Source organism: Chelonoidis abingdonii, chromosome 17, assembly GCF_003597395.2.
Source record: "Chelonoidis abingdonii isolate Lonesome George chromosome 17, CheloAbing_2.0, whole genome shotgun sequence".
NCBI lineage: Eukaryota > Metazoa > Chordata > Testudines > Testudinidae > Chelonoidis > Chelonoidis abingdonii.
The window spans coordinates 34,233,128-34,260,992 of record NC_133785.1 but is presented as its reverse complement, the minus strand read 5'-3'; the positions used below and the strand labels follow the sequence as shown (position 1 = coordinate 34,260,992).

Below are 27,865 nucleotides of genomic sequence, written 5' to 3'. Positions count from 1 at the left end.
AAGCAAAAAGAACAGGCATGCTGGAGCAATGACTTACAGGTAGAAGGAGACGATGTAGGAAGGAGATCTCAGGGATGGAATTGCTGTCAGCTCATTGTTACTCAGGCGTCTGGAACAAACAGAAATTAAATTGTTTAAACAAGCAGCTCACAATGAAGTATGTACTAGCTTGATCTGGTCTGAGTTGGGTGTTTTGTATGAATGTCCAGCTAATTATCTGTCATCAGGAGTGTAACTTGCCTACAAGTCTGATCATTTGGCAAATGTTTCCACGTTCAGGTGTTTGCTGTATTTGCCGTTCCTATCTCAAAGTCACTACCAAAAGCACGTCAGGTTAAACCCCCTTCTACACACTCGAGAGCCACCACGCTGAAAAGCATTAGTCGAACACCATACCAACCTGTGAGCACTTAATGGCACAACCCCCACTCCGGCTCAGCTTCCACAGAAGCTAATGGGAGCTGAGCTTGAGGGAGGATAATTATATGTGCACCTTTTGTGCTAGGCGGTGCACAACCACAGCACAGGCAAAATTAAACCTTGTGACACCTCGGGTGAGTTATGCATCATTAGCTGCACTTTACAATGGGAAACCAGTGGCACGGAGAGATGGAGTCTGTGGCACAGCTGGGAACAGAAGCCTGACCTCATAACAATCAGCAGCATTTCACAGAGCCACAGAATATCAGGGTTGGAAGGGACCTCAGGAGGTCATCTATTCCAACCCCCAGCTCAAAGCAGGATCAATCCCCAGGCAGATTTTTGCCCCAAATCCCTACATGGCCCCTCAAGGATTGAATTCACAACCCTGGGTTTAGCAGGCCAATGCTCAAACCACTGAGCTATCCTTCCCCCTATTCGTCCTGCAGAATCGCCCATAGGACTCAGTTGCGATCAGCATCCACATGATACACACACACAGTAGGAGAAGCCCCTACCCCCAAAGAGCTCATCTACACACAATTTTTATACTATTTAAACTATACTGGTTCAAAACTAGTATAAGCACAGCCCGCTAGTGTGGGTGCAGTTATATTGATGATTATACTGGTGAAACTCATTCCTGTACATTTAGGGGAATGAACTATAGTATAAGGCACTTTTATGCCAGTAGGACTGTGACCGCACCAGCGGCTGTACCACATTAACCATTTCGATAAAAAAAATTAGTTTGGTTAAATTCATAAAAACTTTGTGTGGACCAGGTGTAAGCACCAGAGCCTCCTCGAGATTAAGTGGGAGAAGCTCCATCCAAGATGAGGAACAGAGAGAGAAAGAGTCAGACTACAGTCCTATGAACACATATACCCAGTAAGTAATAATGTGTTCATGTTCACACAGGAAGTCCAGGGCACAGCCAGGAATTAATCCTAGATCTCCCAGCTCCCAGGCCAGCTCTCCAACCACACCTGTAGGCTTCATCTCTGCTGCGAAAACTGAGTTCCTCCCCACACTGACGTGCCACCTTGATTCTTACTCTCAGGCAAGAAGCAGGATACTGGCTACTTGGCTCAACTGTTTTAGAAACTGAAGAAACTAGCTCTTATCTGGCACTTTTCATCCATAGAACTCACAGCGCTTTCCAAGGGGGGTCAGTATCATTATTCTGATTTCACAGATGAGGTCTTGGAGGTACAGGAAGGGGGAGGTCTAAGGTCTCCCAGAAAGTCAGTACCAGAGCTGGGAATAAAAGTCAGGTCTCCTGAAACCTAGTGCTCAGTGCTCTGTCCACTAGGCTTCTCTGCAGGGACACACCAGGATGGTATGTTAAAAGTGTCGTGCAAGTAGCTCAAAAAAGGTCCACCAGCCACCACTTTGTTGCCTTAATCCCATTAATTAAAAAACGTTGAACATAATAACTTTAAATAATTCAAAATGGGTAACTAACTCTATTTACACATCTGTCACATGTCTAGCGAACATTTGCTCTGATCAGGATACCTGCAATCTTTCTGAAGAAAATTACTCATCAGCTACTGTTCTGCAGAGCCAACAACAATTGAGGAGGAGGTTTTGCTATTACTGAGCTATTACTGAGCTATCAGATACAGAAATGTCTCTTCCATAGCCTAATATCTGAAGCATTTCTCTGAGTGAAAGCAGATCCGTGTCATGTGACCAGCTCTTCCTCAGTTTAAAGAGCCCTTGTTTGTATGGTGAATTAGTCAATTAATTACTATAACAGCCGCTTGTCTGGCTGCTGCAAAATTACCTAATTTCTTGGCCATTTTGTTTGCTTCCCCCTGACCATGCTGAAGCAATTACAGCCATGCCACTGCCAAGACAGAGCAAGGGGTAGCACTCACTGCAAGACTAACACCCCCTAGGGGTCCAGGAGCCCCCTCCATGATGCAGAATTTCACAGGGTCTCTTGTTACAATCTTTCTAGATTCCTGTTTACACAATCCCACCCTGCCCCTCCTAAAACTATTCCTCTGCACGGACTGAAGGACTCTACTATAAATGTGAAGTTAAAAGGCCAATGCATGGCTGCACTTAGCAAAAAAATCCTTTCTGAAAACCTGCAGAAGGGTCCTTATGATGGCTGCTGAAAATTAATAATAATGCAACACAAATACCTGACACTCCCACACACACTCCACTAGGCAAAAGGTGGACCCCCCCTCCAAAGGAATGAGAGGAGCAATCTTTCCTGCAGCTGCTTCTAAACTACACCTGACCTAGACTCAAATATCAGAAGTCTACCACAAGGAGCAAAGCAACTCGTAATGAACAGAGGGTATAGAAGAGAAGTGGACCAGTGCCATCCTTTGTGCAGGATGGGAAGAGATAAGGGCAATTTAAATTAATCCTGTTTTGTAAACAATTTTTTTTTGCAAGGGGGGGGGAATTCCACAGTTAATGTACCACAGAACTTCCTTTTGGCTTCTCATATACTATGCAAGGTATTTGCTTTCACATGGGCTTGCAGGTAATGCCAACAGCATATTAACATGAGAAGCAGGAGGAGGAAAGATTATTATTCCCATTTTACAGATGGAGAATTGAGGCACAGAGCAAGAACTCACACAAAGGTAGATAGGAAGTCTGTGGCATAGCCAAATCAATGTATAGTGAAGTCATTTCCTATAAACACCCTTCCACAGCCCAATGGATGTTACCCGTTTCAAAATGCACTGTAAGTAGGGTCCACTTTGTTTGACCATTAAACAAAAGACACGTTAACACTCTCCTAAAATTTTCAAAAGTACAGGGTGGGGGGGAGGAGGTAATACAGTAGTCACCATGCCACTATAAAAATCACACTGGGGAGTTCAGGTTGGTGTGTTTGTGTGTATTGAAAAGGACAAACCCAACTAGAAATCCGTTCACCTACGAAGAGTTACAGGAAGTTTTCAGGTACTTCACCTGCCTCCTGAGTTCCCCCTTTCAATCTGTGTGGTTTTGCAATGTTTTGTTTTGTTTTTTAAAATAGAGAAAAAGTTAAGTCTCTCTCCCCTGTGACTGTGAGCAAAGCTGGCAAAACACAAAAGGGGAAAGTAATTGACCAACTCTACAGTGGCTAGATGCAAAGTGCAGTCAAATACACAAAGTAAACTGGAAATAATGTTTATATTGTGTGCGCACAGGCACACACATGAATATATTTTACGTAATTTGGGCTTAATTCCCATTTACATACATTGTAGGATCCCTTTAAATTGCCAGAGGGTGTAAAGGAGCTTTAATGTAATTGAGACTCTCGCCCATTTTCCTCCGATGTGTTTCAAATGTTGCCATCCTGCTGTAGCACTGACTGACTTGTAACAACAATATGCAAACAGTTCTCTCACTTCAGTGTGATTTTTAATTTGGCAACACTTCTTTATGTCTATCCCAGCAAAGTGGCTCAATGAGAGATAACGCTCCCAGATCTCAGTTCTTGTCTTGATTCACTGAGAGACCACTGAGAGATGGGCTGAGGCATGAGAAGGGTCTTCTTCCACTTTGCTTGTGCTGCATCCCTTCCCCCGTTCTAGGTGGGGAAGTCTTCAGGGCAGAGACTCTCTTACTCTGTATTGGTACAGTGCCTAGCGCAATGGAGCCCCATCCTCAATGGGTGCAATATAAGCAGTAAGAATTGAGGTACCAAGCTTCCAATCTTCACACCTCCAGCTAGCCCCTGAAGTCATATGTCTTCAGGTACTTTCATATATAAACCCATCACCAAGCCACTATCATGTTAGGATAACATTCAGTGACACAAAACCAGTGGGACTGGCTCTGTGGCTCTATTCTCTACACCCTGAGCAATTTAAGCCTTTCCAGAGTTTAATTAACTTGGAACGTGTAATTATATAGAAACCATTACTGCTCGTCTACATCTCTCTCTTTTTCTCATTGTTGCTCTTATAAATAATCACGCTTGTTTTAGAACACTCCAGCTCCTCTTGCTGCATATTCCTCACCTAAAATCACGAACCTGTTACTTAATAACTAACTGACTGCTCTGTAATCAGGAGGGCCACAGAAGATTAGGCAGGAGGAGAAGTAGCAGGTTCATCTGTAGGATCCAATCCTGCAGGCATCAGTCAGACAAGACTCTAGGTGATGTAAATTGTTTTGGCTGTCTGAGGATATCAGGATCAGGCATAAGAGCTAATGCTCAATGAAAAGGGATGAAGGACAAGAAGAAACACATAATACCTACAGTGCACAGTGATATTTCTAAAAAGAAATGTTTCCCCTGCTTCCCAAGGGGCATCAGTAGCTTTTCCAACAGAAACCAAACCTCAAGCATGCCAGTAATTTAACATTCTAATGAAAGACCATTACCTCAACCCACCACTGAAGACACTGAGTCACCTTCATTTTTCACTACCCCAGGTCAGAGCCCATGGAAGTGCTAATAACATCTGACAATCAGAGCAGCAATGTGGGCATTAATCAGTGAATGTTTACAGAGATCGGAGTTACAAGAGCTTGCAAGTCCAGGGTCGAAATTCCTTCTGATGATATTATCTGTGATGAGGGGATCTCTTTTACTAGTACTCTGTCCTTCACCAGTCCCTCCCCTCCCCCCCCAAAACATGAAACAAAACTCATCATTTTAGGTTCTCAAAGCAGACTGCAAACAAAATTTGTACTGGTTCCAAAAGCAATACAAACTCCAGAGGCAGAAAGAGACAGAGTTAAGTGCTTTCTTGTCCATTACACTACACCTTTGTTTCCTGGGAGATTTGGGTTAGGCTGGCATCAGATGTCACGGCTCAGTCTGTTCTGCCTTGCTGCAGGGATAGTCTTTCAGCAGAGTCGTGTGTGCGCTCAGGTGCGTTAACTGAATTACTCCCACAGAGCCATGCATGAAGTAGAGAGTGAGGCAAACACCAATGATTTCCAATAGCTGCATGCCAGTTTAATTGAGATGTTGCATTCTACTAATTGACTGATTTACAGAAAAAGTAGCACACAGGTACAGTATGAAAAATACTGATCTGCTGATGCAAGTCAACTAAGGGGTGTCTTGGGAAATTGCATACAGTTTCCTATTGCTCCATGAGCCATCCTGGCAAAAATGCAATTAAAGCCTTGGAAAAAATACTTACATTTCCCGTAAGTTCGGCAGCTCTGCAAAGGCAGAAGGATCGATCTCCGTCAACTTGTTGTAGCTCAGGTTTCTGTTAAAATAAGAGACAGTGGGATCAGCAAACTACAGTCACTGTGCTCAGCAAAACCAGGTCATCTTAATTATTCTGGACTGCATTGTGAGATGATCTGCTGTTTTACAAGAGCACTTAAGAAATCAGGTGGAGGGGGAAGGGAAACTTTCTGCTGAGTAATTGAGCCAAATATTTTGTTTCTACTAGCAGAACATACACAGGTATTCCCTAGGTTTTCCTCCATTCATATTAATATATGCAGTTAATTTGTCTTAATAGGATACATTTAAGTTTATTGTTTTCTTACTGGTTATTCATAACCAAGCTACTTATCATAGATAAACAGAACATTTCCCTGTGCATTATATTAGTGAATCATCGTCTCAGTACGTACAACACATTTTCTAACAAGGCTACATCCATCAATATGTCTGAATGGTTCCTTTTTACCATAGACTTCGGCCTGGAACTCACTACATGGTGCTGCATGTACTTCATCCACAACTGTGCCAAATTATTGGGAACATGGTTGCGCAAACACTCACCACCATTGCAGTGAATAACCCTTGGGCAGACTAGAACAATTAATGAACAAAATCGTGTGAGAGAACAAATACATGGCACCAGTTCTAAAGAACTACGCTTTGCTATAGCTTTGTGAATCTCTCAACTCCCCAAGTTCCATTCCCACATCAGCATGATCAGCAAACCCCACATTGCAGGTAAGGAGGATAGAATTCAGGTAAGGAGGACTTACTGGTAGAGTAAATGCTGATTAAAACCCAGTCAACTAACAATGTGCAAGACTCAAATGGCGGCTAATTAATATGATGCAGGTGGTGTTGGTAAATTGTTACAAGCATAACACACAAAAGGAAGAGGCATATAGGTGGGGTTTTAGCAGGAAAAAAAGCAAGTGCCCAGAGATATAAGATAAATATGAGGGGGCCTGTTTTAGTTTTACATCATTCAACAGCCTGCTTTAGGCTATTACTCCTGCTATAACCCAGGCCTTTTGCCTCCTCTGCATGGAGGTTACATCCTTTCGCTGATCTGGAGTTTGTACTGTCCATATCCCGCCTCTGAATCTGACCCAAAAAGGTTGATGCCTCAGGTTTAGATAAACCCCCCAAAATTCAGCTGCTCAGGATGCTCAATTGCTCACTGGGAACTGTGTAATTTTCCCCTCACACATGGAAAAGTTGCACTACTTCGAAAGTCTTCTTTGGCTAGCATGACACATGCAATCTTCTGCAAATACCTGCTGTGAAAGAGGACAATGCCCATCAACAGCACAGCGTAGACCCTTAATAGCTACACTAGTATCTAGGTCTGAAATATCATATAAGCATCTATTTTAAAAATATGCTGTCCTGTACGCTCCTACCATCTTTTAAAACACTCAGGAGACCTTTAAATCAATACTAGCCTAGTGCAGATATCCATTTCACTATGAACTCAATGACGTTTATCTAAATAAAAGTCAAACTACAGTTTAAACTAAGAGTAACATTTGAAAGCCAAGTCCATATTCATAGCACAACTACAATTAAAGTGCAATTTGTCCAGAGATTATATTACAGCCTTTTTTTTAAAAAAAAACACAAGGCAAAAATCAGGTTTGAGCTTGTCTGTGCCCTGAATACAGACCAAAAAGGAGTGTTCAACAGAGAACATCCTACAGGCCTGACACAGAAAAAGAAAGCCATCTGAGGTGTGTTCTTTTGGGGAAACGTTCCTATTGGCGGTTATACCTGCCCCTGGAAATTTCCACTACATGCAACTGACGAAGTGGGTATTCACCCACAAAAGCTCATGCTCCAATACATCTCTTAGTCTATAAGGTGCCACAGGACTCTTTGCTGCTTTTACAGATCCAGACTAACATGGCTACCTCTCTGATACTATTCCTATTGGTGCTACCACTGGGTTAGCAGAAACACAGTCTAAGGGAAAACCTTCTTTGGGTGGATGGCAATGTACATTAAGGCCACTTTACCCTCTCCTGACAGAATAAAGGGCTTGGTATAAATGAGGATGTATCTTTCTGGCTTAGGTATTTATATGCCCCCCACCATTGCTTGTATTATCTGAACACCTCACAATATAGTATATTTATCCTTACAACCCCCGGGAGGTAGGGACATGCCATTAGCCCCGATGTACAGATGGCAAACTGAGGGACCGAGAGGCTAAGTGACATGCCCAAGGTCACACCAGAAATCTGTGGCAGAGTAAGGAATTAAACCCAGGTTGCCCACTGGCTAGTGCTCCAGCTACTGGATCATCCTTCCTCTGTAGCCAGTATCAGGACCTTGTGTAGATGAAGATCTGACATTGCAGAGCTAGAGACTGATACAGATACAAAAGGTGTATGGGACTTTGTCAATTCTTCAGAAGCCAAGGGTTGAAATAGACTCATCGTAAAGCATTTCTTTCTAAGGGCGTGTCTTCACTGCAGAGGTAGCCTGCATAATCAGCATCCAGGTCTGCACGCCGGGGTTAGCCTAGAACAGGGGTGAGCATCCACCCTGTCAAGCCACAGTTAAGTTACCACATCCTCACTGGCGGTGCTAGGGCTTCTGGGGGCATACTCCAAGGTTCTCTGCTTTGCAATAAGCTGAGCTTCTCTCTGATTCCTTCCCAGTGAGTTGCGAAATAACGTGTCTGCCCTTTGGGGCATACGGAAGGGGGGCAGGAGGATAGTAGGAAGGCACTGGAAGATTATCAGCACTGGAGTTATTTAGCCTGCATCCTCATTCCAGTTGGTGAGTTACCAGCTCATCTGAAAGTACCACTAAGCTCAGGTGGGAGTGATATGTGTGGATGGGTGGGCTAGAAGCAACACCTGAGTAACAGGCTGGGCTAATTTTGCAGTCAAGACATACACTAAACCTCAATCCTGAAAGCTGCCCCATGCAAGCAGATCTCTGCATCCCTACCCAAGCAGCAAATAGATTCGGGGACAAAGCCTGCAATCCTCCTAATTCCTATGAACTTGTTTTTGCAGCTAAGCAGTTTCTAAATTCATGAATGCAGCCAGCCAGCATAGTTTCATTCTATAACCATTATTAGTGTGCTGTGTATTACAAAAATCACATTCCGCAAAGAGACCAAATCATAAAAATCAATGTTATAATACTTTCTACTTATAATGTACCTTCTGTGCAAGGATCTCAAAGCTCTCTGCAAACATGAAACCACCCCTCTGTCACAAGAAAGTATCATCTCCATGTTATAGATGGGGAAAGCAGGCAGAAAACATTACCGAGGAATATCACGTGGAAAAGGCAGAGGGTTTCTTGTTTAGCTGAAGCATCATCTTCACTATGTGACATGTTTTGTTTTCCTAACAGCAGTTGAAGAGTAATTCTGAAGTACGTGATCGCAATATTTTAGTCTTTAGTCGTGAATGCAAAAATATCTCCTCCCTGTGGGTGTACCTGGCCTTTAAAAACTCGGATACTCAGCACACCTGGGAACGGAAAGGAGCTTCTGCTGTGTCTATCAATGCTTCAAACACTTAATCATGATGACATGAAAGCAAAGATCTCAGAAGGTTAAAACTTCTGAGGCTCACAGGTTAAGGTGACTATGGGTAATCTTTTATTAGGGAACCGCAACCTTTCCAATGTGGCCCACCAGGGTAAGCCCTGTGGTAGGCCGAGTTGGTTTGTTTGCCTGCCACAGGTTCGGCCGATCGTAGCTCCCACTGGCCGCGGATCGCTGCTCCGGGCCAGTGGGGGCTGCGGGAGGCGGCGTGGGCCAAGGGACGTACTGGCCACCGCTTCCTGCAGCTCCCATTGGCCTGGAGCAGCAAACTGTGGCCAGTGGGAGCTGCAATCGGCCAAACCTGCAGACGCAACAGGTGAACAAACCGGCCCGGCCTGCCAGGGGCCTTACCCTGGCGGGCTGCATGCCAAAGGTTGCTGATCCCTGTTTTACATTGTTGTTATGCTTCCAGAGATCTGAAGACTTTCAGAGCCATCACACAGGTTTCCGGCTATTCTTGTGTCATAACAGTATTTTGCTTATTACAACCAGAGCCATGGAATTTACCAACTCTACCCCACACTGCAGAATTAGGCACCAATATCTAAATTTGTTGTTTGTTTGGTTTTCACAGGCTATGAAATACAATCTGAAAAACAGGAACCAAGGGTAAATCAATGCAGTGCTATCTTCTTGAGTCTCCAGACAACCTGAAACAACACACGTGAACTATCCATGTTCATTACTTTGAACTGCCAATTTTAAAATCTGCAGGACTATTTAAATGTCAACTTTGCTAACTATTTTACTGCTGGACACTAACAGAAACATTCAGTTAATGGTAATGTCTGATTATCCCACCTTTGCATGCCTCCCTAGGTGCCCAAGACTCAATTCACTCTACCCCACCTACTCAAACCTCCATCTTCCTGCTGACCCCATCTATATGATGCAGTTCTGCATTATCGATACAGAAATCTGAAGCCCATTAAACACTGAAAATATGGGGTCAGCGTAAAATAAATGGAATATATCAAACTAAATAGCACAGGAGCTCCTGCTCCAATTGTACTACTCATTTTCATATGCTGTATTCCAGCAAGATCATCATTGTTTTAATTTATGTTAAGATACTGCAGACTTTCTACTCTGCAGCATCAATAGCCCAAGAGGGCTTTGTTCCCAAATTCAGCTCCTTGATACAGAGTATACGGCACCTCGGTCAGAACATGCAAATGTTAAAGAGACGTAGTGTGATTCAGGAGGCAGGGGTATTACATTAGGAGTCAGGACACCTGGGTTCTGTTCTTGGCTCTGTCCTGCTGTGTAACCAAGCCGTTTCGCCTCTCTGCTTCTGTTCCCTCTGCCACCCTTTGCTTGTCTTGCCTATTCAGATTGTAAATAAAAATCGAGGTAGGGACGGTGCCTAGCGCAATTAGGCTCCAATCTTGGTAGCGAGCTTCTAGGTGCTACTGGAATGCAAATAAAGGAAGGGAAGACAATGTTCCCTGCAGTCTAAAGATCAGTTTAAATGCAAAAAACAAACAAAACAAACAAACAAACAAACGAAGGCCAAGGCTACTGTTTGTTAATTCACCATTAGCTTTGATCCCCTTCAAATCAACTTCACACAGAGCAGCAGGAGAATATGAGTGGCATAGGGTGCCAGGAACAGAAACACTGGTCGTAAGTGCCAGAGAAACAGTTCTCCAATTGGTATAAATTATCAAGTTTCTAATATACCACAGCTGAGAGCAAGCAAGCAGGGTTTTTTCCCCGTAAGGAATTCCTTTGTCTAATGCAGTGCCTGAACTATGCAATTGCTAAATGGCTTTTGTGTTGGGCAAATACTTCTGCCTTATGTTTTAAGATTTCTTATTACTAAAACAATCTGCCCCCAGCATGCCCCTAAAGTAATAGCCAAGTTACCTGTCAGCTCTGGATCAAGCAGCTGCAACACAGTAGCCTTATGTGAATATCATCTACAGCTACACTGTTTCATGTATCCCCAAGAAGGCAGAACCCGGTGGCCACAAACTCCAGAATACTATCTGGAGAATGAGTTCAACCACTGTGATTAGTCAGTGGGTTGCTACTAAAATTCAGCTTGTTGATGACAGTCTCCTGTTGGAATCGAAACAGGATTCTTAGCAACTGAACTAAGAAAAGCTAGCTTGGCTTTACGCCTTGTGCACTGTTTTATGCTTTAGATTTAATTATTACAATTTCTTCATTTCTTCCTTTTATCGGCTAAACCAGCAATGTGCTGGTATGTAAACTTTGTCCATACCTGTCACTAAAGGAGGCATGATCAAGAATTGAGACTATGTTCAACTGACGCAGGAGGGCCTTCTGTGTGTAGCGTTAGCCTTTATTTGGGACTGTAAAATAGCACTGCGGGCCACTGAACTTTGTAAACATGACTAAAAAGACGGCAGTGTCTATTTGAGCTGGGGTGCGGAATCCTGGCTAAATAATGAGGTACACATCCTGATTCTCAACTTCCTCCCATGCTCTTTAAGTGCCATGATAACATGCATCTGACGAAGTGGGTATTCACCCACGAAAACTCAGGTTCCAAAACGTCTGTTAGTCTATAAGGTGCCACAGGATTCTCTGCTATAACAACATTGCACATTCCAAAGTCAGTTTTACCAATGAAGGCCTCCTTTAAAGGAGACCAAATTCCATGGAGCTGCATGACTTTGCTCAGTTGGAGAATGCTATACAAATTCTCTTTCCACACATCCCAAGGGGCAATCAAGGTGCTAATGCAGCAGCATTCATAGTGTGCTTTGTTCACACTGCTTACATGTAAAAAACAAACAAACAAAAAAAAAAACCCTTCCTTTCAAAATAGGAATTATTGGCTTGTTTGCTGAACAAATTAATAAACACAAAAATGATTCCCTGCATGTGCAATCCACAGCAGCAGCAGAATTTTGCTCAGTGCGGTTTGAGCTTCAGATTCTTAAGTCAAAACCATTTATCTGTCAGTGAAGTAGACTGGGTCCAAACTATATCTGCACCTTGCAGAGACAGGCAGGAGAGAAAGGGAGAATGTCTGGGAATTCTGTTACTGCCAGCTGCAGCTTTCATTAAACATTTGGTCAACCGTTGTCATAACACAACTTTTCACTGTTCACGCACAAAAGGAGTGGAGAGCCTTGAACAATTGAGCCCTGCAATAGAAATTCCTCTTACTAATCTGTTGAAAGATAGCTGCCTAGCCCATAGTATATTGAACAGACAGCCCTCCCCGCCATTCCCAAATGTTTGTAGATGCTTTACCGCACAGCACACAATTGGTTGGATATGAAAAGCAAAAGGAGCAGATTTACTGGGGACAGGCTGGGGAAGGGGAGGGGAAACATGTTCCTGTTTCTGAAGACAAGCAACTGTGGAACAGAGCCTGCTTGAATTTAAACCAGTTCACAAATTCCAGGAAAGGCTGTAGAATCCCCTTCACTGGAGAAACTCAAAGTTCAACTTACTACCCACCTAGCCAGGATAATGAGGAGTAATAATACTTTTTCCAGCCCCCCCAAAATGTCAATAGCTGATATGGCCTAGGAGCATCCAGGGGGTGTTCTGGGGGTGGAGGATATTTCAAATGTAGCTTTAGAAGACCACTTTTGTGCTCCCCCAGCCCAGGCAAGCCAAGCATCCAGTTCGCTCCCGTAATAAATTAAAGCAGCCTAGAGGCTGTTGTAACTCATGCAGATCCTGACAGCAGCATTGCATGGGAGAATTTGCAACTGAGCCAGATTGACCAATCTGCCTCTAGAGATAGTGGTAACTCAAGGGAGCCACTTAAGCCATCCTCCAGGGCTGGGAAGAACTTTTTGCCACTGGGCAGGTTATTCCTTAACCGCTTTCTGCAGCAGAGATTGAGGCAAGAAATGAAGCGTCTTGTATTGTCAGAACCAGGATATTGGAACATATGGACCACTGATCCAACCCATTCTGGAAATTCCTATCTTCTAAACTTTTTTAGATAATCATTACATTACAAACTTAGGCATCCTCAATTCCAGGGATAAAATAAGTCAAGCTCCTTAAAAAGTTGTAACTGACACATGTGTATATATAGCAGTTTTTCTTTATTGACTTTTCAATGGTAACTAAGTTTTTCAATCTTCCAAATGGCTTCTGTCAAGTTAAGTCCCAGACCCATGTATTAAAATAAAATACACTGTGTAGATGAACTGTATCACTCCCAAGGGTCTATAGTCTACTGTGTTCATATAAATAAGCATCACTATACAAAGCATGTCATGTTGATATCTTTTGATCCACATCTAAGCACTCTGTAAGCCAGGGAAGCACAGACAAGTCACTGTTCTAAAACTCGGGCTTGTCCCATAATAGTCTTTAAACTCTATTCAGGAAGGAAAAATACTAAGGGTTTGTCTTTGCTGCAGCGTTAACTCAACTGACCTGCACTCAAGTTATTTCCCTCATGTTAGCCTTCCTAGAGTGAGAACAGCCACAATGCAAAACAACACTCGAGCTGACACCCTTACCCTGGTTCATAGCACTGCAGTAAACTGAATTATTTTGCAGTCTCTTATGGGGGAAATTATTAATAACTGTATGAAGGTAGAGCCTCGGAGCCCTAGTCAAACATCAAGACCCCACTGCGATGGGCACTGTAGAAACACATAAAAAACTAGTCCCTGCCCCAAAGAGCTTCCAGTCAAAGTTTGCCTGCCCTTTCTGGGTACGTGCCTGGAAGTGGGGTTAGTCTGGCAACTCTCCATTCAAACTGGTCTGTGCCAAATGCTGGCATTAGCACAATCCATGTGACCCTCATTTTGGAAAAAAAGGAGGCTGATACAGAGCAGGTGAAGCAGGGACACGTATTTCAGCAGAGGCTTGTTGCCATGACAAGCACACTATGCTTTGCTAAGAGCAGGGCAGCTGTACCTAGAGATGGAGGAGTGGCAACAGCTGGGGAATTGTGGGAAGACATTGAAAGTCTAGCAGCATCTGAGTGGCATTAACCTGCATCCACAATTAAGAGCATTTGGAATAGCAGCTGACAAGTTGTGCTCACTTGAGCGTTAGCCTATACCTCCCTGCCCCCCATGATGGCCAACTTGACTAAATAGCAGCACCACACTTGAATGAAAGTTTTTGTGAATCAACTTAAAGGCAATGCTTGAGTTATAATCACAAGTTAACCTTGCAGTGAAGACAAAGAAGCCATCCAGCTACCAAACAAGTGCACTGTGAATCCTTCTGAGCAATGACTAACAATAATACTGATTAAATGGAAATTAATGTAGAATGATTCCCAAAGAAGCAATACCTGTTGCAGTTATATTCAGTTACTAATCAAAATCTTCAAATGCAAATTATTATAATTTAAAAAAACACAGCTGGAATCCAATGTACTGTATTACAATTTAACTTAACACAGTTGATATTCACAATTTAAGAAATTATGAAATATCTTCAGCATATTTAAGCAACTTTAGCGGACAAGTCTTGGCCTGAGCTTTTCCCTTGCCACTTTGCAAGTGCAACTGTTTTCACCCACAAGAGAAGGAAGGACAGCACATATTTGGCTTGCAAAGACATTGGTGCATGCAAATCCGGTAAACAATCACCAGCACTGTGCGATCCACTTGCACAATGCTTGAGGCGGCTGGAAATTTTAAAGAATCTACAAGCTATCAATTCTCCCACAGAGAAGGGGAAAATAAAATTTTCAGTGACTTACAAAGACAAAAAACCACCTTTTGTTAAAGAATATCAAACTACATTTGTATAGAACTCAAGGTCTCGAAATTCATTCAGTTTTAAGTATCAGGGGTAGTCGTGTTAGTCTGGATCTGTCAAAAGCAAGAAAGAGTCCTGTGGCACCTTATAGACTAACAGACGTATTAGAGCATAAGCTTTCATGTCGGTGGACCATATAATGGAAAATTTCCGAAGGCAGATCTATCAAATATGCAGTGCTCCAGAATCAGTCTGGAGTAATAAGGTTATTCAATCAGGAGGATGGAGCCCCTCTATTAGCAGTAAGATGTGAACACCAAGGAGAGGAGAAACTGCTTTTGTAGTTTGCTAGCCAGTTCAAGTCTTTGTTCTGATCCTGAGCTGTGGTTGCAAATTATTTTTACGTCTTGAGCAAACTAGTATGGATTTGTTTTCATGGATTAGATTTTTAGGTGTCCCATTAAGTAATTCCCCAAGTATTTTAAGGAAAATTCTTTTAAAAGAATTAGACTAACATAAAATAAGCTTCAATTATGTGCAAGTTTCTGAGGATCTCTGAGTTATAAACAGCTACACTATAGATTTAGGTTTGCTACTCTCGAAACTCCAAAGCGCTTTGAAGTGCGGTGTTCGCAGCACCGTTGGGAGGCTTCTCCAGCGCTGTCGGTACTCACCATCCCTGTGGATGGTAGCTTACAGTGCTTAGAGCCGCACTCCCATGTCTGGGCAGGGCCGTCCTTAGGATTTATGGTGCCCTAGGCAGAATATTAAACTGGTGCCCGCTGAGCCTGTCTTGCTCTTAGCAACACAAACATAAGATTACACTATTGGAAAATTGCCAGTGCATTTATTACCAATTTACTTAATAAAGCACTGTACGCTCTGATGGACTAACAAAAAGAAGCGACATATAGAAAAATTCTGATTGACAGAATGATGCAATAATATAATTTTTTAATTTGTACATTTTTTGGAATTTCTATGAGAGGTATTGAAACAAGGATTTGTTTTAATTAAGCGATCTTCTGCTTTTTGTCTGCAAAAATCAGGAAGAATGTCATTGTACGACAAAGTGATGTCTTGTTTGATTGCAAGATAGCAAGACCAGTCAAGTGTTCCTGACTCCATGTAGAGTGAGGATGTTTTAATGGCTTTATTCTGAAATCCGTTTCCTGATGCTACTGTTACAGGAATTGTCAGTAGATCTCGCAATGTACACACTTGTGAATATATGTCAAAAATTTGCTGTATGAGAAACTGTACATGTCATTATCGATTTTGCTGTGGCCAACATTGGGGACAGTACTCATTCTTCATACAGTTCAAGTCCATTTAAATCAAAACAATCGCCGTGCTTCAGGGGGCTCTCTAGGTCAGGGTCCCAACGCGGTGCCCGCAGGTGCCATGGCACCGTAGGGGCCTCTCAGTGTCACCTGCGTACTGGCAGCAGAAGCATCGCCGAAATGCCACTGGAATTTCGGCGTATTTGGAGGCAAACGCTCGTATGCACGCTTGCTGCCGATAAGCAGCGTCATCCAGAGCGTCGCGCCTGAAATGCCGCAGAATTTCGGCGGCATTATCGCGCGGATGCTCGTCCACTTGCCACCGTCCTTCGTCTGGACGTGCCGCAGGCGAAAACGTTCCGAGACAAACTCTAGGTTCTTGCACTTTGGTCATTAGTTGCTTTGTTTTCCTATTCATTGAATTAGTCCCTGCTCACGCACTACCTAGCCTAGAGTGTGATGGCTCCCGGCTGACAGTGGTTGAGTGGCTCAGCAGGGTATCAGTCACCGGCCTGCTCAGCCTGCTGCCAGCTGGGGTTCCTTGGGGGTCCCCAGGCCGCAGTGGGCTTGGTGGGTGGTCCGGACCCTCGTGTGCAATGGGCAGCAACCGAACCCCAGAGCAGTGGCAGGCTGAGCCGCTCAGCCACGCTGCATGCCATCAAAATCAGTCTACGTGCCACCTTTGGACAATGTGCTGTAGGCTGCCGACCCCTCTATACATTTAAGGAGGTGAGCATATTACAGTTGTTGGAGGACTCTATTTAGCAGTTACAAGGCTATAAGAAAATCAGTCAACATTTTTTGTTTCTTGATATGAAAACTGGGCCCACTCCCTTCCCCATACCAACTTCCCAAAAAATTGTCAACAACTTAATTTTTGGTTTTGGCTAGAGATGATTTTTTAAAAAAAATATTGCATTGAATTCTGCAAGATGTTTAGGAGCAAAGCATTATTACCCGCGAACAATATTGCTTAAACATGACATCTAAATGTGCTTCACGCTGAGTACCAATGCTCTCATCGACTACGGTGCCACCCCTAGCATGCACACTGATGCGTATGAGGAGAGATAGGTGGAACAACTGCAGGACCCAAAATCCACCTCTTGGGGCAGCGTGCAACAAGCAGCGAACCCTCAGGTCCAATGACAACCAATGGGCACCACCGCCAGGTCCCACAGACCCTGGTGGAGTAGACGCATTTATTTCAGTGACAGGGCAGCATGTAGCCACAGGGCTCATCCTGACCTTGCACAGTCCCTGATGACGCATGGTGTCCAGAGCCAGAAGAGACCGCTCCACCAGTAAGCGAGAGTGAACCAAGATCTCAGATTCCGATTTTATAGGGCCTAGTCCGTCCTGATATTTGGGCGTTTGCTTTATACTGGTCTACCTTTACCGCCACCTAGGTGCGACAGACAAGATTTGAAAATCGAGAACGGTGGTGGGCGATAGTGAGATAATATAAGAAAAGACCACAAGATCGGGACTCCCCCTATTAAAATAGGACATCTGGTCACCCTGCAGGTGATTCCTTCCCCCACCCCTTCCCAGAGACCCCAGCAGCCAATCCCCTCCCTCAGACTGTGCTGCATTCATCTTTCTGTAGGACCCAGCAGCCCTGCTCTTACATGCTCCACTGCTTCCCATCTGTCCGGGCTCCCAGCAGAGCGGTGCCCCGAGACCTAGTGGTGCCCTAGGCGGCTGCCTGTTCTGCCTATGGTTAAGGACGGCCCTGGTGCTGGGGCACTATTTACACTGGCGCTTTGCAGCGCTGTAACTTGCTGAGCTTGGGGGGAGGGGTGTTTTTTCACACCCCTGAGCAAGAAAGTTGCAGTGCTGTAAAGCGCCAGAGTAGCCAAGGCCTTAGGTTGGCTTAATTAACATTGCTCAGGGCTGTGAAAAATTTCACATCCTGTGTGAAGTAATTAAGCTGACCTAAGCCCCAGTGTAACCCTGCTAGGTGGGCAGAAGAATTCTTCCGCTGACCTAACTACTGTCTCTCGGATTTGCTAGGGCAACAGAAAAACAATTTCCATCACTGTAGTAAGTGTCTCTGTTATAGCTGTGGTGAGTTTAGACATACCCTGAATTTCAAGTTTCCAATGAGAGAGGTGAATATTTTCTACTTATTTCACAAAGGCTTGATCCTATTCCATTGAAATCAATGGGAGTTTTGTCATTCATTTCGAGTGGGAGCAGAATCAAGCGCCAAATGAGAAAACTGAGGCCTGGTCTTCACTAAAAAGTTAGGTCGACTCAGCTATCGCTTAGGACTGTGAAAAATCCACCCCTGAGTGGTGCAGTTAAACTAACCTAACCCCCAGCACAGACAGCACTTAATTCTTCCACTGACCTGGCTACCACCTCTCATGGGGAGGTGAAGTACCTACACTAACGGTAGAATCCCTCCTGGGGCACAGGCAGCGTCTACACTACAGTGCTACAGCAGAGTCACTGTAGCATGTCAAGTACGGACAAACCCTGAGGTATAGAGATGTTAAGTCTCTATACCTGAAAGGGAATCAACTACCTGAAAGGGGGTTCCACAGAGGATGGCTCTAGACTGTTCTCAGTGATACCAGATGACAGAACAAGGAGTAATGGTCTCAAGTTGCAGTGGGGGAGGTTTAGGTGGGATATTAGGAAAAACAATTTCACTAGGAAGGTGGTGAAGCACTGGAATGGGTTACCTAGGGAGGTGGTGGAATCTCCTTCCTTAGAGGTTTTTAAGGTCAGGCCTGACAAAGCCCTGGCTGGGATGATTTAGTTGGCGTTGGTCCTGCTTTGAACAGGGGTTGGACTAGATGACCTCCTGAGGTCCCTTCCAACCCTGATATTCTATGATTCTAAGTGATTTGACAATGAGACAGTAGATCAGTGGCAGAGCCAGGAACAGAAGTCTGGTTACCTTCTATAACCATTAGACTACACTGTCCTGCCAAAACCCAGGAATTTTACCTTCTGGTTATATGAGTGGCCTTTCCCTGTAAGTCCAGCAGGGATCTTGGTCTATAGCAGAAGTGAAGGAAAAGACTACAGAGAGCGAAGGAGGTGTGACAATGTATTCAGCAAAGTTTTCTCCACTTCTGACAAAATAACAGCAGCCTCTGCAGTTACTGCAGCTATAAAACATCCTATGATGAATGCACGCTCCTCCATTCCACAAATGACAGTGTAGTCCAAGGCAACTTTGTACAGCACAGGGAGAAAACGCCCCCCTGGCAATACCAGGCAATTGCTTACCTGTACCAAATAAAGTGAACAATTGCTAGTTCTATTAATCTGCACTGCGCAATCTGCACTGCGTCAACAGAGAGTCTATCACTTTCCAAGAATACACTGAGCCACCACTGGCAAGAACTGAACCAAAAGCAAACTACTTTAAAAAGGGGAAGAACACTGAAATAAAATCATTTATATTTAGCTGTATCATAGAATCACAGAATATCAGGGTTGGAAGGGACCTCAGGAGGTATCTAGTCCAACCCCTGCTCAAAGCAGGACCAACCCCCAACTAAATCATCTCAGCCAGGGCTTTGTCAAGCTGGGCCTTAAAATCCTCTAAGGAAGGAGATTCCACCACCTCCCTAGGTAACCCATTCCAGTGCTTCACCACCCTCCGAGTGAAAAAGTGTTTCCTAATATCCAACCTAGACCTCCCCCACTGCAACTTGGGACCATTACTCCTTGTTCTGTCATCTGGTACCACTGAGAATAGTCTAGATCCATCCTCTCTGGAATCCCCTTTCAGGTAGTTGAAAGCAGCTATCAAATACCCCCTCAGTCTTCTCTTCTGTACCCTTAGAAGCTGCCAGTTTTGCCACGCGTGACTAGCTGGGAGATGGAGAACAGAATTAGGACGAGGAAGATTTTTTAATTCACAAATGAACTTGAAATTCCATCTTTCATCTACCTTCTGTACCTACATGGAATGCTCTATGTTTGTTGTTTTGTGACATTAAGTGGCATTTTAATTAGCAAAAAAGGCATGTCCTAAAACCATAACGTGCTTACTATATACAAACAAACTTGTCATGTTGATCAGACAGCTTTTTTTCCTCTTCACAGAGATTTCTAAAAGAATATTCTATCTCTAGAAGGCAAAAAGTGCAGTTTGGTTGGTGGTTGTTTTTTAATTATATTACATAAATTAGTCCTAGTTCCACTGGCACGTTTCTTATGTGGATCAATGTGAGGGAAGACTTGTCTAGCAATATTTTCAATTAAGGACCCCAACTGTGTATTTAACATACTAACTCAATTTACTGAGGATTAAAAACTATGTAATATATGTACTTGTCTGTCTTTGAGCATAATTGCTAACCCTTCATTAGCCAATATATAATACACAAGGCCCTGATAAATCAACATTAAATATGATTTACTGGACTACAGGTTAAAACTCTGCGCTCCAGCAAAGCACGTATTTTCATCTGTAAAACTGTACAACTCCATGGCTGTTCATTGAAGATAAATGATGTTAAACCTTTTGCTTTTTTTAAGATGTGCAGGGCGTTGGAGGAATCAATAATGATTAAGTTCAATTGCAGAGATCCGAAAGCTTGTATCATAACCTTTCCAAAATCCAGCTGCAGGATTATTGGTCGAGTGCAGATGGAGAGAGTTCAGCACTCCCTGAACACTGTTCTGAACTTAAGTGTTCATGGTTTAAGATAACATCCCAGGTCAGCAGCCCTGCACTAACATCCAACAGACATATTCTAAAATAAGCCTTCTGCTAGAAAATGATGTGTCCTGCACTTCCCAGAGATTCAAATGCTTTCATAATGTCAATAAAGCCCAAGCATTTCTGTTAACTTTGGAATGTTTAAACTAAATTTTCCCCCTCATTCCACACCTCCATTTATTTCTTGGAAACATGCATTTAATAAATGGGTCACAGGGTCCAACTTCCAGAATGCAGTTAATAAGTGCCACCACTGGTGCATACACAGTCTCCCAGCATGTAGGAAGCTGCGGAAATGATTTATAATATTCACTGCTCACTCCAGATGCTTTTCAGTTGGCCAAAACCAAAAAAAGAGCAAGTTTGCAACATTAAATCAATCAAGCAAATGACAAATTCTCAGTATGCTTTTCTGATCCCACATTCCAATAAAGATGGGGGAAAACTGGTCATCACAAGCACTGTGTGACGCTCTCATGGGTTCCTTAGGAAGGAGACTGCACCAACCTGAGATGTTGGTTATCAACAGGAGCTGTAAAAATATGCCCCTTTCACTTTGGGAGGGCTGCCCCATAAGCAGTATCTAGACTGCAAACTACTACTTCAGGGCATAAATAGCCACTGATGAAATTCAAGTGAGGACGAGGCATTCAACATAGTAGTTTAAAGATACTGTTCTCTATGCTAAACAGGACCTCTCACCCCAAGAGCCATTAATATTGTAACTAAATCTACAATCTAGTAGAGCCTCAATTACTCCTGAGCAACATTACTCTTCTACTCACTTCGGCCAAGCAGAGCTGAGGCTACTACCTACCGGCTCAGTGAGCGCCTGTGGGACACAACTGTGCGTTAGTCAATCCCTTTTCCAGTCACCGAGTCTGAAAGGCTCTGTCTGGTTCTGTGAAAGCCAGTCCAATCAATCATTAATTCTTTGGAGAAGGCAGAGAACTTGTTAAGAAGGTGTTTACTCATCCTTTCATTCTCTCTCTGTTCTTATTAATAGTTAATCTGCTTCCCAAAACACATGCGACTTTGAAAGAGCACAAAGGGATATGTATGCACTGGTTAAAACTAGTCAGGCAAAAACAAATCTTATAAAAACAGCAGGCAGATATTTCTACTACAACTTCAGAATACAAGTGCTGCCAGTTTGCTGAGCCTCTCCTGCGCTTCCCACTTGCTTTTTTAAAATAGCAGACTAGTTCTACATCACCTCCTGTCCTCCTAAAGCTGAAGGGAATAAAACATAATGGGTCACCATGTCCCAGAGCCAGCCATTACTCGCTTTCAGCACCAACCAAGGCCAGACATGCCAAGTTATTTAGCAAATTAATGCTCTCTCATGCACGCTTCCAACGCTCAGCTAAGAATGTCAGACACCCATCTCAATGTGAATTAGTTTTCATTTTTAGTTGCACCACCATCTCAGTGGCTCCTCTACAACAACTGGTTTTAAGAGATCAGACAAAACAGCCATCTCTGCAAATATCTCCCGATGCAGAAATTTGCTTAATCAGACCCTCAAGCTCATCCTGGTGCTCCTGAAAAAGGTGACCGGAGTGGGGAAATAATACAAGTCTCGAAATGTGCCTGGCTAATTGTACAACTATGTCTGTGGAGGACAAATCCATTCCTTACTCCAGGAGGGATCGGCTTATACCCAGAAACGTAAGTTTTAGTTACCCCTCAACATTAGCTCGCATCTTACAACTACCCATCTTAAAATCAAGCTAGATAGCTGGACTTTCCGCAGTAGTCCACTGTACACAGCCTGTCAGAAAGACTTCTGAGGAATGTGAAGAACTTGCTGGCTGATTTGAGAAAGACTGTGTCTATATTCTTAAGCAATGAGGGTGAAGGACTAATATGCATCGCATAAATCACAAGTCAAGAGCATTGCAGGGCACAAAATCTGGTTCTAACCCTCTAGACAGTCCCCAAACTGTGGCGCGCGAAGGAACATTCAGGTGCATGGCGGGGCCTGGGCTAGCCCCCACAGGGGGGCAGGGAGGGACCGCCACCGAGCTCCTCCCCCATCCCCAGCTCTGCTCCAGTCCCACCCCCAGCTGCATCCCTTGCACCTGGTCCTGGCCCCAGCCTTGGCGCAGCATTGTCCCCAACCCACAGCATTGGCCCCTGGCCGCAGCCTCACTACCAGCCCCAGACCCATCCCCAATGTCAGCCCTCTTACTCCTGGCCGCGTTCCCCCCGCCCCCGGAGCCATGGCCCCATTCCTGACCCCTGGGGGGCGGGGGGGAAAGGCACAAACAGGGGCAAGGGGGAGCATGACCCGCAAAAGTTTGGGGATCACTGCCCTAAACGTATGAAATCTACAGCAGACAGTCCTCCATGTTTGGTTTTTAAATTATACTTTTTTTAAATTTTGCAACAACAAACTATTTTACAGGTGAAACATGCACATTTTGTGCTAAAAAAATTGTAAACTGGCAACCTTCAGTAAAGGTATGTGATTTATGTAGGCACACACCCTCTCTTCTTTTGAGTAATCGATGTCTGATCGTAATGCACTTTCATTTCAAGCAGTTTTATATTAGCAATAAAGCACCAGGCAATTTAATGGATTTCTAACCCCAAATTGGTAGCTGTCATGCGTCCAACTGATTCAATCTGTTCATTTTTAGAGGAAGCTCGGGAACAGAATGCTAGAAATAAAACCAACAGCACTACAGAAATAGACAGAGAGAATCAAATGCTCTGCCCCTTTATTTTAAACTGACCTTCGATGGGTTTTAATTGACCTTCACTATGGAGCGGTTGCTTTATAAAGAAAATGCTTCCATACAGATCACGAGAGAGAAAAATAAAAGCCAGATACGTTAGTTTATCTTCCAGCACAAGCAGAACAAACCTATCACGAAGTTATCTTTAGCAAGACATGGAAAAAAGCAGCCTTTTAGAGTCAGCTGAAACTAAAACGAATACATATTATACTTTAGGTTCCAAGCAAAACTTTCCTATTAGATAAAAGTACTTTCCTTGCAAGTGCACCAGTACAATAGTTTTAACTTCTCCCATGCTTTCCAACATCACAAACTATAACTGCAGCCTATAGTGCCTGGTAACAGATAACTATAATGCACTTCAGGCAATCAAGAGGCAATGGCTTGGATCACATAAGCTCAAGGATGCACTGCAGAGGTTTCCAAAGGGTGGTCCACAGAGCACTTGCTGATGGCCAGAGAGGCCTACCTTGTCATACATTGCTTGACACATATTAAAATACTTCCCGTCCATTTCTTTTCATGCAAACAATTGCTCTAGTTACCACAGATGTGATATGAAACCGTAAATGGAGAGGACATTCATCCATCAAACAATTTCTACACTAAGATGTGCCCCTCGCCCACCTCTGTGCCAGCTGGTGTCCTCGATACTCTGAATGAAGTCTGCAGTAAGACTGACAAAACACTGGAAAATTATATCGCCTGTTATCCAAAAACAGTGCACCTGATGAATGCCAGCAACAGTGCAAGCACTAATATTGATAGGGCTCAGCTGTCTTCTGCAGCTTGGCAGAGCAGATCTGAGTGACGTCTCTGACCCTCTTTTGCGCTGGTGATAGTACACCACTCATAGTACCAAAAACACCTGCACCGCGGCTGGAAGACTGGTACAAAGATTTCTAATGCAGAGGCAGCCAGAGTCCAAGCATATGACATACAAAAGCCACAGAAGGTTTAAATCTACTGCTGATTTCCAGTCCTCCTAGCACTGCCAGAAACTAGGATTGAACAACTGGAGATGGATCACTTGACAAATTGCCCTGTTCTGTTGATTCCTTCTGAAGCAACTGACACCAGCCACAGCCAGAACACAGGATACTAAGCTAGACGGACACTGGATCTGACACAGTATGGCTGTTCTTATATTCTTGCTCTCATTTAACTTACACGCACACGTGTCTGTGAGAGAGAGTTATAGATCCAAGGTGAATAAAGCAGCATAGATATAATTATAAAAAAAAACAATGAGTACAATCACGAGATGGTAGAGAGGTTTTATCACCTGAGTTTGGGACACCTGTATTGCTCATGATCGGGTTATGTAGATGATCTCAGAAGAGTGCCAATAAAAACCTTTATAACATTATATCATTGCATAATGCCACATACTTTACAGAAGAACTATTTTAGAAATGTTTGAGAATTTTAAAGTTTTTACTGGTACTATTTTTAACTCCTTTCTCTTATAAAGCCAGGCTCCTTTAGTAGTGTGAGTCAAACTGTAATGGACTCAGGAGGAGAGAAAAAAATATAGCTAATAACATTTTAGAAAATTTGTAGAATGTGCTTTTCTATTTCTATTACGATCTAGTATCTCAGGGGTCCCAGGACTAGAAGCAAGAGCTGTATGCATCTGTTTCCAATGGCACAAATCTGCAACTTCTAGCTCTCATGTGTCACAACCTCCTACCCTGAAGCAGTTCAGACATTTGGATTGTTAGGAGGAGGTAGACATGGATTAGTGGGGCAGGATAAAGTTAGAATTATAGTGTTTAAGGCCAGAAGAGACCACCAGATCAGAGTCTGACCTCCTGTACACCAAAGGCCACCAACACCCACACACTAAACCCAACAACCAAAACGAGACCAAAATATTACAGCCCACAGGAGACTGAACTATTGTGTGCCCTGGGCAAAGAACAGGAGGAACCAAGGTGCACCAGTGTCAGGGAAATGATTAGTGAGATAACACTGGCAAGTGACCCACACCCACACACTGCAGAGGAAGGCAAAAAAAGACCGAAGTTCACCGCTATTGTAACCTGGGGAGAATCCCTTCCCGACCCCACATATGACCATCAGTTAGACACTATGTGAGCAAGAACCAGCCAGCCACGCTGAGCAGCTGAAGTGCTCAAAGATTCATGGTGGATGCACTTTATCAAAAGGTTATCCTCACAACAGGTACTTACAATCTAGATCCCCATACTGCAGAGCACTTAAGCATGTGCTTAACTTTAAATAGCCGGGTGAATATCACCGCAGAATCTAAGGCACTTCAGGGGATGGGGAGAGGGTAATAAGAAATGAGATGTAAGGGGGGCAACATTATGAAGAGACTTGACATGGACGAGGAACGTGAAAGGAAGCAGAGGAAAAGAGGAATTGGAGCCCATGCCCACAGTACTATGAATGGTCAGACATCTAGGAGGAAGGGAAGGGAAAGTCCTGTGGTTCTATTCACAGCTCTTCCATGGACACCTTTCTGTGTGACCTCAAGCAAGTCAATTAAAGCAAAACCGTTCCCTAATTTTAGCCATCCTAGTCCTGATTTTCACAGGTGCTGAGCATCCGCAGCTCTCACTACTTTCAGCTGAAGCTGTGAGTGCTCAGCACTTCTGGAAAAAAATAGTCCCAAAGTGTGTAAATGAGGACATTCAAAAACTGAGGAAGCCAAAATTCAAAGGTCACTTTTGAAAACATAAGCTTTAACCTTTACATATTTAAATTTTCACATCTGTCAAATGGGGAAGATCTTTTTCAGAGGCATCATGAGACTCAAGACATTAATATTTGTGAAGCACCTTGATTGGCTGCAGTACAGAAGCGTAAAGTAAAAAAGAACCACCTATGGAACTCGTTGCCACATGATATCATTGAGAGCACAAACTTAAGAGGACTTAAAAACAAAGATTAGACATATTTATAGAAAACAAAAGAAAAAAAAACACCCACATACTTTAGGGCATAACCAACCAATAACCTCCTGGGGTAAAAACAAAACGTTTCTACAGGCAAGATATTACACAGTCATCCCTTATAGGGTTTTCTTCGACCTTTCTTTGAAGCTTTTGATACCAACCACTGTCAGAAACAGGGTACTGGGCTAGATGGGCCACCGGCTCAGCTGCATATGGCAATTTGCACGTTCCATTATATTTTACATCTAATTTCCAAGCCTGTTTCATAGTGCAGCAAAGTCTGATTAAAAACATTATTTTTTCAATCTGTCACTGTGAGTGGCATATCAGATGAAAAGTTTCCAGGATACTCTGAATAATCAGTGGTTCTCAAACTTCTGTACTGGTGACCCCTTTCACATAGCAAGCCTCTGAGTATGACCCTCATTCCAAATTAAAAACACTTTTTTATATATTTAACACCATTATAAATGCTGGAGGCAAAGCAGGGTTTGGGGTGCAGGCTGACAGCTCGCGATCCCCCATGTAATAACCTCATGACCCCCAGTTTGAGAACCCCTGGAATAGATGAACTCTCACTACAAAGCGTTTTGTGACCCAATGTGTGAAAGAAGCTGTGTAAAAATAAACTGCATTGCATTTTAGGGGGTATGGGGGCGAGGGGGGAACAGACTGCAAAGGGACCGTATAATACAGCATTTCTCTAACAAAATCTACAACAAATGACTCTTTAAAACTAACTAAGTGACACTGAACTTTCTCCAGAGTGTTGTATAGGAAACAACACTACAGAAATGACTGCTTAATTTAACCTTTTGTCCACATTATAGTAAGAAACAATACTACAGAAGTATTTGGCTGATGTTAACAATTCTCCAGTGTATTCTGCAATAGAACTGAAGGAGGGAGATCAGCTAATGTACAGCTTCTCGCAAGTGCTTTTGGAGAAATAGTTGCCACAGTGGCAAACCTAACTGATGTAACTAGTCTCTATCATTCATCTGACGAAGTGGGTATTCACCCACGAAAGCTCATGATCCAAAACGTCTGTTAGTCTATAAGGTGCCACAGGACTCTCTGCTGCTTTTACAGATTCAGACTAACACGGCTACCCCTCTGATACTTGACACTTTACAATAGTTTGCCTCTCTGCTCCCAGACATGTAGCAAGTTAAGAGGCCACATCTCAGCAGTATGTCAGATTGGTACCAGCCTATGCACTTAGCTATAACGATGACTTCTTTTACCAACAGAACATTATCACTGAAGGAAAGAAAAATACCCAGGCTCTACGCTAGAAAGTGCTGTGTCATGCAAGGGTGACTGTGAAACTACCCTGTGGCACCTGTATTGTTTCAAGCATCACATTCAAAACATCATTAACAGGCTAGTTGTATTTTAACAG

General features: G+C 43.4%; 1 protein-coding gene across 1 annotated transcript in view; it reads right to left on the bottom strand.

Annotated features, from left to right (window-relative positions):
• Window positions 1-27,865, bottom strand: part of LRIG1 (leucine rich repeats and immunoglobulin like domains 1) — a 137,101-nt gene that overhangs the window by 72,909 nt on the left and 36,327 nt on the right. Inside the window, exons 2-3 of the mRNA XM_032775758.2 lie at window positions 5,547-5,618; window positions 38-109 (exon numbers count right to left, since the gene is read on the bottom strand). Coding sequence (XP_032631649.1) covers window positions 38-109; window positions 5,547-5,618 — 144 coding nt within the window. The remainder of the gene's footprint in view (window positions 1-37; window positions 110-5,546; window positions 5,619-27,865) is intronic.